The sequence below is a fragment of the Balaenoptera acutorostrata genome, chromosome 15 (assembly GCF_949987535.1).
Source record: "Balaenoptera acutorostrata chromosome 15, mBalAcu1.1, whole genome shotgun sequence".
In the NCBI taxonomy this organism is placed as follows: Eukaryota; Metazoa; Chordata; class Mammalia; order Artiodactyla; family Balaenopteridae; genus Balaenoptera; species Balaenoptera acutorostrata.
The window spans coordinates 9,728,553-9,742,157 of NC_080078.1; the positions used below are offsets into that span (position 1 = coordinate 9,728,553).

Here is a 13,605-nt window from a genome sequence, read left to right on the forward strand (position 1 = left end):
ACTGGGAAGCCAGGTGATGGTGGTGAGAGATGGGGAGGGCACGTGATGGACCCAGGAGTCCGGGCCCCCCAGCTCCTTGGTCCTTAAAACTGGACTACATCAGGCCAATGTCCAGACGCGGTGGATGCATGGATGGCGAGACTCTTAATGGTAATTATCAGGCCAGTGATGCAGCTGCTGAGCACGCCGACGACAGTAATCATGGTGGGGCTGCTCTGTGACGTTCCCAGGACTCTATCCTCAGACCCTCTCCCTGAAGGTCGCCACCTTCCATCCAACCCCCCAAGCCTGGAATGAGGGAGTCCTGGGGTGTGGGGACCCTGGTCTTCAGGCCCCAAACCTGGCTGGGCCTGGCTCCCCCCCTCCGGCCCCCCAGGTAGGTCCAGGTGTTTGTAGGCTGTGACTCAGTGTCTATCTCCCGGATGACCTCAGCACGGGCCTGGGGGCAGGGGGAAAGAGCAGTTTCCTCTGAGACTGGCTCTCCAGGGTTGGTGACTCAGGGGCCAAGGGCTGGGGCCTGAAAGTTCCTTTGTTGGCAGGCTCAGGAATCTAGAGAAACTGGTCAGGGGGCGGCTCCAGGGACTGAAACCCCTCCCTCGGCCCCCGCCCCTCCCGCGGAGCCATATAACTGCTCCAGTCTTTAGCCTGAGAGCTTGCGGCAGCCGTTGGCAGGAAGGAACTGGTTCTGTTACACTCTTACGCTCGCTGGGTTTGTGCCGCTGACTCTCAGGAGAGACACCCAGAGCTGCTCCAACTGGCTTTGCCTCTGGACTTGCTGTGAAAGACCTCCCTGCGAACGCTGAGTGTTCATCCTCGGCACTTGGACTCCTACAGCATCCAGGGCCGGATCCCCACAGGCTTCCAGGTCCTAGACCCCAGCAGACGCTAAGCTATGGCTTCCATGGGGCTGCAGGTGATGGGTATCGCTCTGGCCGTGCTGGGCTGGCTGGGCGCCATACTGAGCTGCGCGCTGCCCATGTGGCGCGTGACGGCCTTCATCGGCAGCAACATCGTCACGTCCCAGACCATCTGGGAGGGCCTGTGGATGAACTGCGTGGTGCAGAGCACAGGCCAGATGCAGTGCAAGGTGTACGACTCGCTGCTGGCGCTGCCGCAGGACCTGCAGGCGGCCCGTGCCCTCATCGTCGTCTGCATCATCTTGGCCGTGCTCGGTGTGCTGCTCTCGGTGGTGGGCGGCAAGTGCACCAACTGCGTGGAGGATGAGAGCGCCAAGGCCAAGACCATGATCGTGGCCGGCGTGGTGTTCCTGCTGGCCGGCTTGCTGGTGATGGTGCCCGTGTCCTGGACGGCCCACAATATCATCCGCGACTTTTATAACCCACTGGTGGCCTCGGGCCAGAAGCGGGAGATGGGTGCCTCGCTCTACATTGGCTGGGCCGCCTCTGGCCTGCTGATGCTCGGTGGGGCCTTGCTTTGCTGCAACTGCCCGCCCCGTACCGACAAGCCCTACTCGGCCAGGTACTCTGCCGCCCGCTCCGCCCCAGCCAGCAACTACGTGTAAGGCGCTACCGTTGACTCTTTTCCTTTCGGCTTTGTTTCTCCCTGGACTGAGCTTACTGTGACCCCAGGATGGCCCTGCCAAGTAGGGACTGAGCCAGGCCGTTGGCCAGCAGCCCTCAGCCCCTTCTGGCCCTCTCGGACATTTTCTCAAGGTCACCTCCAACACTAGCAAGGATGGATGGAAAGAGACTCCTGTACCACCCTCCTCGGAATGGCTGAGGATACAGGGGGCTGGCTCCTGCTGGCCCGGACGGCCTGACTTTGCTTGGGCTCTGCCTCTGAGTGGGTGCTCAGCGGACCATGGGACCATGTCCGTGCTGACCGCTGTCCCCTTCTTTGATCCTCCCCACTCCCTCTGCCAGCATCCGCTGGGTGGGTCAGCGAGCACTGGGGCTGTGCCTTGCCCATAGAAACCTGTGGCCACGAGAACGGCTGCCTTGCTCACCCACCTGCCCTTGGAGCATAGTTGCCGAGCAAAGAGTGGACGGACAGGTTTAGAGGGGAGGGGCGGAGGTGCTACGAACTGGTTTGGGTAGTGGCGGGGGAGGGGGCTATGGAGGCGGCCCAGGCTGCCCACACCCCTTCCCGCCCCTGCCCTGCGGCCTCCGAAGAAGGACCCCGGGCCCCTTGAGACTGGCTACCTCTGGATCCTCACCCGTGCCAAGGTCATTGGAGAGGCTGGAGAGGCAGGGGGAATGCTCTTTCACTGGCCCTAACCCCAGGAAGTCCTGGGGCTTTCCCCTGCCTGCTACGAGGTTTCTGTTTTGTAATTTAAACTATTTGTCACAGTAATTGCTATTATTTTCTACAATAAATGGGACCTGTGCACAGGAAGACTGTATCGTTTCTGATTTCAGCTGTGGAGGTGAAGGGGAGGGCAGGGTTGGAAGCCTGGGCAGGGGGGTGGTGAGGGGCAGGACCGCCGTGTGGTGGCCAGGACCAGAAGACTTACAAAACTGGTTTTGGGGAATTGTGAGACATCGAAACTGGCCCCGACCTTTGGAGTCACCTTGCTCAAGCCCTCCATTTGTCAGAGCGTAAAGCCCAGGACCTTAGGGAAGTGCTGGGGACTCTAGGAGGGAGGACAGATGAGAACAGCCAGGCCTGGGGGATGGGCCACCTGCCCTCCCCTCCTTTTGTTCCAGCTTTGTCTGGGCCTCCAGGCTGGTCTGCTCACCCCCCGGGTCCCTTCTCCCAGCCTTTGCTCAGGCTGTCTCTGCCCTCAGCCTGGAATGTCCTTTTCCCTTTCTCCACCCTTCTGAGTTCTAGTCCCGAAGGCTCAGCTCTGCGCCTCCTCCTCCGTGAAGCCCTCCCCTGGCTCCTGTTTGGAGGCGTTATCATCAGCCCTGTTCACATCCCCACCTGGTGCTGGTGCTGACAGTCACCGAGGCCTTTTCACCTGCCCAGCTCTGGGGCAGCCTCCAAGCTACGCCCTGAGCTCCTCAGCTCCGCATTCCGATCCCTTTAGAGATGAGGAAACCGAATCCTGGACACGTGAAAGTGTTTGGCCAAGGCCCAGATGCGTGAGCACGGGTTCCTGGTCTGTGAGTTAGAGGGAGAGGGCTCTCCACCCCGGGAGGGGTCAGAGTCATATCTGTGGCCCTATCGTGCCTGGCACAGGGACAGCCAGGGATGGGGTCCCTCTCTGTCCTGTTTCTTCTCTTCTGTCCTCCATAGGGACAGATGTCACTCTTTGCAGGGGTGAGAAAACCACCGAGCCAGAGTTCTGCTGCCGCTTCTGGGACTCATTTAATAGGCATAGCTCTCCTGAGGGGCAGGGTTGGTGCAGCGGCCTCGTTTTACAGGCAAAGCAGAGGAGGCCCAGCGATGAGCCTGGCCGAGGCCTCATGGAGGGTCGGAGGCCAGCTGGGGGCTAGGCACCGGGCCTCACTCCCTCGGCCTGGGCTGCCTCCTGCTTTCGGTACAGGTAGACGATGCTGGAGATGAAGCCGTCGCTGTCAGAGGCGCCAGGCCCCAGCTCGAGCTCGGAGGTGGCCAGTTCCCACTGGTCCACAGGCCAGGCCACCAGGCGTTCCCAAGCCCTGGCCTGCTCCAGCCTGGCCAGGGTGGCCTCCAGCGCCTCTTTGTAACGCAGGTTGGATGGGTTGGTCCTGGTGGTCAGACACAGCAGCCCACCTGGGGAGGGGTGGGGAAGGAGCAGGTGAGTGGGGGAAGGGCAGGAGCCAGGGACAGGAAGGTTGTCCCCTTCCTTCTCACATCCTGAAGGGAGGAAGTTCTCCTAGCTTTGTCCCCGGGCCAGCCTTTCCCATCTCCAAGCCCCTGGTGCTCACTGATCCCTCCCGCAGGAATACCCTCTGCTTCCTCAGCTTAACGGCCTCCTACACACCTTTCAAGGCCCGAGTGTCCTTTATGCTGGGAATTTTTGGCTGAATCCCCTTGACAGAGGGGGCTCCCTTCTCACTGTTCACCCAGCCCCTCTGCTGGAGGATACGGCTGTGTCTGAATGCTTATGGGCTTTGGACCTTGGGCAACTCCCTTCACCTCTTGGAGCCTCAGTTTCCCAGCTTGCTGGGATGTTACCCTGTCTCACAGGAAGGCCAGCACAATCAGCAAGCACTGGCTGAAAGAATGAATGAATGACCTTGTCACTCCAGGTACCTACCGTATGCCCAGTGCGGGCTCAGATATACTCAGGAGAGACAGGAGTCTGGAAGGCCTCCTGGAGGAGGAGGTAAGGAGAAGCAGGGTGCTACTGGCGGAGAGGGGCTTCGTGAGAGGAAAGGCTCTGAAGCAAGGGAGGCTGTGACATGTGGGCAGGCAGTCTGGCCGGCTGAGGGGACTGGCAAGCACAGGCTGGGCGAGGAGGTCTGGTCCTTACTGGTTCAGGTGATGGGAGTTTCCTGTCCTCCTGAGCCTGATCACTACCTCTCTCTCTGACGCCACCAATGTCCCTGCATCTGTCAGCCTCTGTGGTTCCCTGAGGATGAGGCCTGCCTAGACCTGCCTTGACTTAGCCAAGGCCCCTGCTGAGCCCAGCAGGGGTGAAGCGGCAGGGAGCAGATGCAATCTTGCTGTGATGGGGCACCTTCGGGGCTTCCAGATCCTGTCCTGCAGCCAGGTCTGAGCCTCATGATCCGCACACTCTACCACTCTCCTTTCTGCCTGGGACTTCGCTTAGGCTGTGTTCCTGCATGGACTGCCCCTCACTCCCCATCCCAGCTGTCCCAAATGCCTCTCTTCTCTGAATTCGCAGGGCATTGAGCACCCACAGCCCTGTGGGCCCACCTCGGGCTTGGTCTTTTTCCCCTGGCCCCTTTCCGGGGCATGTGGGTTGGGTGTGTACCTTCTCCCCAGGGCAGAAGCAAGCACAGGGCAAGGCACACAGTAGCAGCACAGTAAACACAACCCTCACCTGCACATCAGCCCCACTTGTGGAGTTTATAGAAAAGCACTCACATCTATCATCTCACCTGAGCAGCCCCATTTCACAGATGAGGAAACTGAGGTCACGAAAGAGACTCCCCCTAAGTTAGTGGGGAAGCTGGAAGATGAGGGAACTAAACGGAGCCCCTACTATGTGCCAGGACTGAAACACAGGCCTTACAGACACTACTTGACCCAATTCTCACTGCAATCCTATGGGGAAGGGACTGTGCCACTCTGCTTATTGATGAGGAAATAGAGGCTGGAGAGGAGAGTGGAGTTGTTTCCGGTTTCCCAGTGGATAAGAGGCAGGCTGGCAACCTGCCTGCCCTGCCTGTTTGCCTGGGCCCGTTGATGGTGGCAGCTGAGGCCGAGCCTGTGCCGGCAGCTGTGACTGCGATGCTAGGCTGTGTGACCCTGGGCATAACCCTACTCTCGCTTGGCCTGAGGCTTTCTGAGGCTTGTGTCTGTGGGTGTGGAGAAGGGAAGGTGCCTGTGTGTGGTTGGATGGGCTGCTTCTCACCTGGCTTGGTAACTCGCAGGAGCTCGGGTACGGCACTGCAGGGCACATGGCCGTCACTGAGGGCGCCCACCGTCAGCACCGCGTCGTAGGTCCCTGTGTGGAGGTGCGGATGTGGTGTGGTGGTTTGTCTTCAGTGTGGCCTCAGACCACCCTGGAGGATGGTGTGCATGATGGGACCTGGGGAGGGACCAGGCCTGCCCCTGGTGTCTGTGGGACCCAGATCCCGTGGGGGATATGGCAGATGTGGCCCAGTCCTGGACTGAGGTCAGATCATGGGACGGAAGTTTCAGAGGAAGCGTCTCAGTGAGGGATTGGGGGGCTCGAAAAGAGAATAGAACTCAGCGTGGGAGGGGGCTTGTGGAGGGCTAGGCAAGGGGGATGGAGTCTTGGCAAAAGAAAGGGGCTCCATCAAGTGGGCTTGGTCAGAGGGTGTGCCTTGGGGTGCTGAAGGGGGAGGGGGAGTACCTTCAGAGCTGGGTAGAGGCTCCTGACCCAGGGTGCAGAGGCTGAGGTGCTGGTAGAGGCCACGGGCCCGGGCCTGTTCCAGCATTCCTGGGCTCCCATCCACCCCATGCAGCTGGAGGCAGCCCCGAGCCTGCAGCTGGGGTGGGGGGACCCAGTCACAATTCATACCTGCCACCTCCCAGTTTGGTCCCTGCACCTCGGGGAGGACAGTGGTCCCCGCGGTGGATGTAGCCCAAGTGTTTGGAACCAGTGAGTCTGAGCAGGGAGGCGGGGATCTGGGGCCTGGGGTAGTAGGAGTTTTGAGCAAGTGGGGGCTGAAGGGAGGGCAGGGGATCTAGGGTGGGCTCACCTCTGCAGCCACTAGGCCAGTACCACAGGCCACGTCCAGGATCAGGGCAGCGTGGGGTGGACCTGGAAGGGCTTGGGTGAGGCAGTCCACCGCGAGCCGGGGAGCGCAGTACCGCAGGACGGCCACGTCCTGGGGACAGAGTGCTGCACCAACTGCCACCCCGTGCCCCAGTGTTTGGGGGACCTCCTTTTGGGTGGTCTAGGAGTCAGCCCGGCCAAGCTGTGTGTGTTGGGGGCCCAGGGCCTGCTGGGACTACAGTGAGGGGAGAACCAGATATAAGGTGCTTTCCTCTGTCAAGGGGCGGGGACTGGAGAGTAGCCCTCAGCCCACTGCTGGGGTCTTCTCTGTGGGCCTTGGCATGGCTCTCTGCTTAGTTCATAGTGACCCCTCAGTGGCACCTCTGCCTGGACTGCAGTCCCAGGGTGGGGACGTCTTGGCCCCTGATCTCTAGGGTCTGCCAATCTGGAAGATGGGGCTGGTGAGAGGGCAGGGCCACTGTGGATGTGCTGAAGAGGAGCCAGTCCCAGAAGAGACAGGACTGCAGGGCTGCACCCAGGTCTTCCTTCCCTCTCACATTCGTTGCCCTGGGATGATGCAAGGCTCACTATTCCGGCTTTTCAGACACGAAAACTGAGGCCGGGCGAGCAGATGGAAGCAGAGGTGAGGACCCGACCGGTCTACCTGGTCATAGTCCGGAGCCCATTGGTCATAGAAGTGAAGCTTGTGGGCCAGGTCGGTGATGCCATGCGAAGCCGCCACTCGCGCCCGCACCTCGGGCAGGCTCCGGCCCTCTTCCAGAGCCATCCTCCTGCGGGACACGGCTTCCACGTCCTGAGGCCCACCTCAGTCTCACCTCCCTCCCACCCATCATGCCCAGCAGAGGAGGCTGTCAGGAGGGGGCCTCTCCCGGCCACCGGCACAATGCAATCCCATTTCACTGGGGGTGGGGGTGGGAACACTGAGCGCAGGGAGGGCGAGGCTGGACACCTGGGGGCTCAGGGCTGCTGGAAGGGGTGTTCCCCGCGGCGGGAGGGAGGACCTGCCCCCACCTCCTTGTCGGCCACAGCGAGCGGGATTCCAGGGCGGAAGGGCCCCTTAGGCGGTAGGGGTTCAGAACTCACCACAAATCTGACCCTCCAGGGGCGTGGGTGGGCGCTGGAACTCGGGGAAGGTCCTGTAGGCGAGCCTGGCCCCGACCCCACCTCCCTCGATGATTGGTTTTCTGCTAAGAGAAAATGCCCAATCAGAGGAAAGCGCTGGCAACTCGCCCCCCTCCACCACCAGCCAATGAGCTCAAAGTTCTTGGCCCGCCTTCAGTCCGGGAAGATCCCAGAATCTTGTGAGAAGTTTGGAAGGTATCTCGGTTGAGTAATGTTCTCTGTGCCCTCCCGACTCCTGACGTCCTTTATGCTTCTCCAAAGCATGAGCTTTTAGGCAGTAGGAGCCTCAGAATTCTTGCAGGCCAAAGAGGGACCTAGGATCAGCCTTCATTTTTAGAACAGTCACCAAGATCCATGCAAGGCTGTCCAGTAGAAGTGTCTTTGGTGATGGAAACGTTTTATAAATACACGCTGTTCAAGCGGCTGTTGAGCACTTGAAATGTGTCTAGTGCTGCTGAAAACAAACACTATAGGTTGGGACTTGAAGCCAGTCGCACTTCAGATGGGACTTGAACCCACAATCTCTGGCTTAGGAGGGGACTTGAACCCACCATCTCCCTGGTGAAATCGCACACCTGGTCTCAGGACTTAATGAAGCTCAGGTTCTTTATGTGTTGTTGCGGAAGGAATTCAGCAAGAGGCAAAGTGATAGGTAAAAAGTAGATTTATTGAGTGATACTCCATAGACAGAGTGTGGGCCATCTCAGAAAGTGGCAGGTTGCCTGAAATATGGGGAGGTTAGTTTTTATGGGCTGGATAATTTCATATGCTAATGAGTGGGGGGGAATAGTCTAACTATCTTGGAGAAGGGGTGGGGATTTAATGGTTGTGCCCTGCTCCCTTCCTTCCTGTCTCAGCACTGAGGAATGAATTTTAAAATTTATTTAAATAAGTTAAACAGAGGCCACTGTGGCTAGTGGCCTCTGAGTTAGACAGCGCAGGGAGCCTTGCTACTCAAAGTATGGTCCACAGACTTGCAGCACCTGCGTCAGCATCATTAGCTTGGGTTGCTCCAGGGGAGGACCTTAGGGGAAATGCAATTGTTAGAAATGCAAATTTGTTAGAAATGCAAATTCTTGAGTCTTATCCCAGGCCTATCGAATCTGAATCTGATTGTGGGGGGATGGGGTGGTAGTAGGGCCCAGGGATCTGCTTTTTAACAAACTCTCCGGGTGATTTCTATGCAGCTGAATTTTCAGAAACACTAGCCTAGAGAACCCTTGTAGGGGATCGAAGTGTGGGCAGGCAGTTTGGGAGACTGTTGCAGTTAGCCAGGCAGGAGGTTGATGTCCAGGGTTGATGGTGTCATTCATAGTGGGGGAACCCAGGAAGAGGAGTAGGTTTGGGGTGAAGAGGATACTAACAGTTTGGGAATGTTGAGTTTGAGATGTGTACTTGAAGATGTCTACTTGATGCCAGAGTCTTGAGCTCAGGAGAGAAGCCAGGCTGGAGACAGATTCAAGGTCATGAGGACAACCTGTGGTGATTGAAGCATCTGGCACAGGTGAGATTGCTCAGAGAAGAGAAAGGGGAGGGGAGAGGCCTCAGGATCCAGCTTGAGGACCTCCGACGCTTCAGTGTGGCAGAGTGTAAGCAGATCGGTTAGGGGGTCCCCAGACAACGAGAGCCGGGAATGGTTTTCTTGACAGAAGAGAAGCCATTTTGGCCTAAGCCATTTTGTGATCTAAGCCTGGCCACAATGCTTGCCCTTGAACAGGTCTCAGTAACCAGTGATCTTAAAGGAACAAAGGAATGCAGGAACAGAGAAAAGGCAGTCAGACAATAGTGCAGTGATAAAGCCGAGTCCTAGTTCATCCTCAAAGGATATACATAATAATATATCTTTGAGTTCTGTGGGAACTAAGGCCCCCACCCAAGTGGAGGACAGGATGATGTTGATCCTCCTGACTTCAATCAACTAAAGCTTGGACTCTGTGGGCCTTTGCTCCAATTCTATGCTGAATTCTCCTCTGCTCAGGCCCCTTCATGAATATGCATATACCGTTAGCTTAAAACTTCCCCAATTTTGCCATTCAGGGAGATGCTGCTTTGGGAAAGATCCCGGGTGTCCTCCTTACTTGCTGCAGGTAATGAATCCTTCCTTCTTCCTATCTTTGGCTTGGTTGTGTCTTTTGTCTCAACACCCACCAAGAGACGAACCCAGTTTTCAGGTAACAAGAGGAGCGTCTAGCAGTGTTGAAGAAAACCCCGAGAAAGTAAGGATGCCAAGAACAGAGTGTTTCAAAAAGATGGGGGAAAAAAAAAAAAGAAAAAGGACTTTCCTGGTGGTCCAGTGGTTAAGACTCGGCGCTCCCAATGCAGGGAGCACAGGTTCGATCCCTGGTCAACGAACTAAGATCCCACATGCCACATGGTGTTGTCAAAAAAAAAAAAAAAAAAAAAATCTGCAAAACAAAAAGATGGGGGATGGCCAACATTGCCCAATGTGCTGGTAGGTGGTGTAAAATGAGGCTGAAGAATTGAGCACTGGATGTAGGGACATGGAGACCTTTGGTGGCTGAGGTAGACCCTGATAGTGCACACTAGTTGCCAAGTTTGCCTCTACTCCCTGAGTTAGACTACACATCCCAGCTTCCCTTACCTGTAGGTGTGGCCGAGTGGCCGAATTCAGGCCAATAGACTGTGGGTGGTGGTGAAGTGCTCCATTTACAGACCTGGACCATAAACACCTTCTATAAGATCCTCTATGGAGTGGGCTCCAAGGATCTTGTTGTTTATCCATTCTATATATAATAGTTTACATCTGCAAATCCCAAACTCCCAACCCATTCCTCCCCTCCCCCCCTCCACCTTGGCAACCACAAGTCTGTTCTCTATGTCTGTGAGTCTGTTTCTGTTTTGTAGATTAGTTCATTTGTGTCATATTTTAGATTCCACATATAAGTGATGTCATATGGTATTTGTCTTTCCCTTAATGAAGCAGGAGGGAAGGGGGCAGGGCACAACCTTTAAAAGAATGACATAGCCATTGAGGATATGACACAAACTGGTTAGAACCAACTAGGTTCAAGATGGCAGAAGATTTGACTACCAGTAGAACTTGAGCCTCACTATATACTCATTGTAATTCATTAGCATATGCTAAATGACACATCCACAGGCACCATGACAGTTCTGAGGCCAACCATAAAAGGCCAAAAGTGAGTGGGGCCCAATTCCTGGAAATCTCCGCCCCTTCTCCAAAATAGTTGGACGAATCCTCCCACTCATTAGCCTGTGAAATTGCCCATCCCATAAAAACTAAGCACCCCGTATTTCGGGGCTCTAGCCTTCTGAGAGGGCCCACACTCTGTCTATGGAGTGTGTTTCTCTCTAAATAAACCCACTTCTTACCTATCACTTTGTCTCTCACTGCGATGAGACATCAAGAACCTGAGCTTCATTAAGTCCTGAAACCAGGTGTGTGATCTCAGTTAAAAGACAGTGGGTTCTGGCTGGGTTAGACTCCCAGCCCATGGGTTCAAGTTCCAATCTGGGTTTAGGCTGGGTTTTGAGTCCCGGCACGTGGGTTCAAGTCCCAATCCGAGATGCACAGTTTCATTGACTCAGAAAGAAACTTTGACCTTCCCCCTAACTGCCTGTCATTTAGATAGAGGGGCTGTTCCTGGAATAGACGTATCACCAGAGGTATCTGCAAAGAATGTGGGCGAGGTGTGGTGGGAGGAAATTCTAGGAGAGGTCTAGAGATCAAAGTCCGCTCTGTATCCCATTGTCTCTGCTTGGTTCAGTGGAACATTTGTTTACCAAACATTTACTTTTCTATCTGTGTCAACTGCCTTTCTGAAATTCCAACCCCCCACCCTAACATCCTCCTTTGTCTTTAGCTGAAGGTGATATTTAAGGTGAGTGTTTCTGCCATTTTAGCAAGTTAATCAGTTTTCCTGGGTCTCTTCCATGCATACATGTTATTACATTTTGTTTGGTTTTCTCCTGTTAATCTGTCTCATGTCAATTTAATTCTTAGGTCAGCCAGGAGAACCTAGAAGGGTAGAGGAAAATTTCTTCCTCCCCTGAAACCGAATCCCCCTGAAACCGAGCTCCCCCGCCAAGTTTATGATTAACCTCTATCCAAAACGTTATTCTCTTTCTTGTCCTGCACCTGTTCCCCTCAGGATTGAGGAGTATCAAAGAAAAGGGGGGAATGAAACACTCCTGAGTACAAAAGCCTCTCTGTGTTGCCCATTTCCTGTTTATAGAAAATGGCTTTTGTCTCTTAGGCCTCCCCTGAGTTCCAAAGAGCAAGCACAAGCATTACTTATTAGGGAAGTGAGGGAATGCTGAAACAAAGAAAAAGCAGTTAAGTGAGATAATGACAATAATTCCGTGATAAAACAGAGTCCTAGTTCCTCTTCAAGGGATATATTGACACAACCGTCTGACACATCACTTGGCATTGTTCTGCAGGAACTAAGGCCCTCACCAAGGTGGAGGATGGTGACTACATGCTGAGTATAATCAGTAGATCCCAAACCAGTTGGTCAGAACCAGAAGGTTGATGATGTTCCTGGAACACCATCCTGTTACCTCACTACCAACCAGCCAGAAGAAAATCATGCACTCTGCAGCCCTCACCCCAAGTGTTGCCTTTAAAAACCCTTCCCTGAGGACCGTTGGGAAGTTCAGGTCTTTTGAGCACAAGCCACCCATTCTCCTTGCTGGGCTCTGCAATACACGCTGTACTTTCCTTGACCACAACCCCTTGTCAGTAAATTGGCTTTGCTTCACATGGGAGAGCAAACCCAAGGTTGGTTCGATAACACCCTGACACCAGCCAAGATCCAAACCCCAGTCTATCTTAGTCTAAAGCTGTACCAAAAACACGCTGTGAACCCGTTGTGGTCAGCTGCAAATAACAGAACACCTATATAGCTGTGGCTTAAACAGAGAGGGATTTACAGGTCTCAGACAGGAAGCTGAGACTGGGCAGCATGGTCTGGGGCTCAGTTATGCCATCAGGGACCCAGGCTCTTATCCTCTTTCCTCTTCTGCCACCTTTTGCATGGAGACCTTTGTCCTCATGTCTGTCACCTTGTCACAGCTGCTACACCTCCCAGTAGGACAAAGGAGAAAGGGCAAAAAGCTAGGCCAGCTGAGCTTACTCTGTTTATTCCAATAAACGAAAGCTTTATTGGAAGCCCCTCCCCATGACTTCTGCATCATCTTATTGGCCAGACTGGGTCACATGGCCACCCCTGAATCATGGCTGGAAGGTGAGTGGGAAGGAGGGCTGGAGATGGGGGCTAGTTCAACCAGCTGACGTCTGGGCCCCATCTCTGCAGCCTCATGTTCCATTTAGGTCAATAAATATTTATTGTGCATCTTCTGTTTGCCAGGTCCTGTGCAGGGCACTGGAGGCAGTCATAGAGATGAATCAGAAGTAGCCCCCACTCCACCCTGTTCTAGTGGAGGAGGTGAGGCTAGGGTGTCTTCTCCTGTCCAGGCTCTGGTCACCCACACCCTCCACATCCAGGACCACTGCTTTGTCTGGGGTGGGGGTGGACGGGTGCTATGATGTTGAGGCATGTCACTGTGGGGAGTGACCCTTCAAGTAAGGTGGATGCCCCAGTAAAGGCAGTCCTGTTGGACCATCTGAGGGTGGCTTGGGTTGTCCCAGGAGAGGCCCTGGTTGGGGGGAGGGTCCCGGGGGGACCTGCCTATCCGATCTGTCCTCGTAGGCCCTCAGTGTTGTCCTGCTCACCGACCAGCGCCTGCAAGGTGTGTGGGCACCTGTAGCTAAGGCTCCTGCTGGAGGATGAGACTTGCCATGTAAGACACTGGTAGGGGTGCTGGTGGCCTCTGGACACCGCTTTGCTCCCCCCAGGCGTGGACCCCAGGCCCCACAGACTTCTCTCTCCACAACCCACTACATTCCTTCCCCTCCGGAGCCCAGGAAGCTGTTCCAGCCTCGGGGTGAGAGGCCTTTCTCTGACCTGTCACATTTCTGTCTCCTCTAAGTCAGTCTTCTCAAGTTTCTGTAACTTTTGCAAAAAACCATCTTCCCCCCGGGCAGTGGATAACACTGGGTCCCGCAGCTGTCAAAATGGGGGAAAGGGTCAGGTAACAGAAAATAGTTTTGGGGTGAGGAAGGGGTCGTAGTGATCTCGGGTGGCCTCGGCCTGCAGCGGCTTGAAGCAGGGTTTCGGTTCCTGGCCAGAGATTGAGGTCTGGCCACGGCAGTGAGA

At 55.3% G+C, this 13,605-nt stretch overlaps 2 protein-coding genes across 2 annotated transcripts; one reads left to right on the forward strand and one right to left on the reverse strand.

Annotated features, from left to right (window-relative positions):
• Positions 1-638: 638 nt before the first annotated feature.
• On the forward strand, positions 639-2,355 carry CLDN4 (claudin 4). Its single transcript, XM_007186539.3, has one exon. It carries the CDS (start codon positions 893-895, stop codon positions 1,520-1,522), a length of 630 nt encoding a protein of 209 aa, XP_007186601.1. The 5' UTR covers positions 639-892; the 3' UTR covers positions 1,523-2,355.
• An 896-nt stretch (positions 2,356-3,251) lies between these two features.
• Positions 3,252-7,375, reverse strand: METTL27 (methyltransferase like 27). The gene is given in 7 exon segments (XM_057529319.1): positions 3,252-3,535; positions 3,537-3,657; positions 5,429-5,521; positions 5,894-6,029; positions 6,243-6,371; positions 6,924-7,050; positions 7,292-7,375. Coding segments are annotated over 6 exon segments (729 nt in total). The 5' UTR covers positions 7,047-7,050; positions 7,292-7,375; the 3' UTR covers positions 3,252-3,408.
• Positions 7,376-13,605: the final 6,230 nt, after the last annotated feature.

Bases quoted from the DNA above. Each gene is read 5' to 3' on its own strand.
- CLDN4 (XM_007186539.3), top strand. From the start codon at position 893: ATGGCTTCCATGGGGCTGCAGGTGATGGGTATCGCTCTGGCCGTGCTG.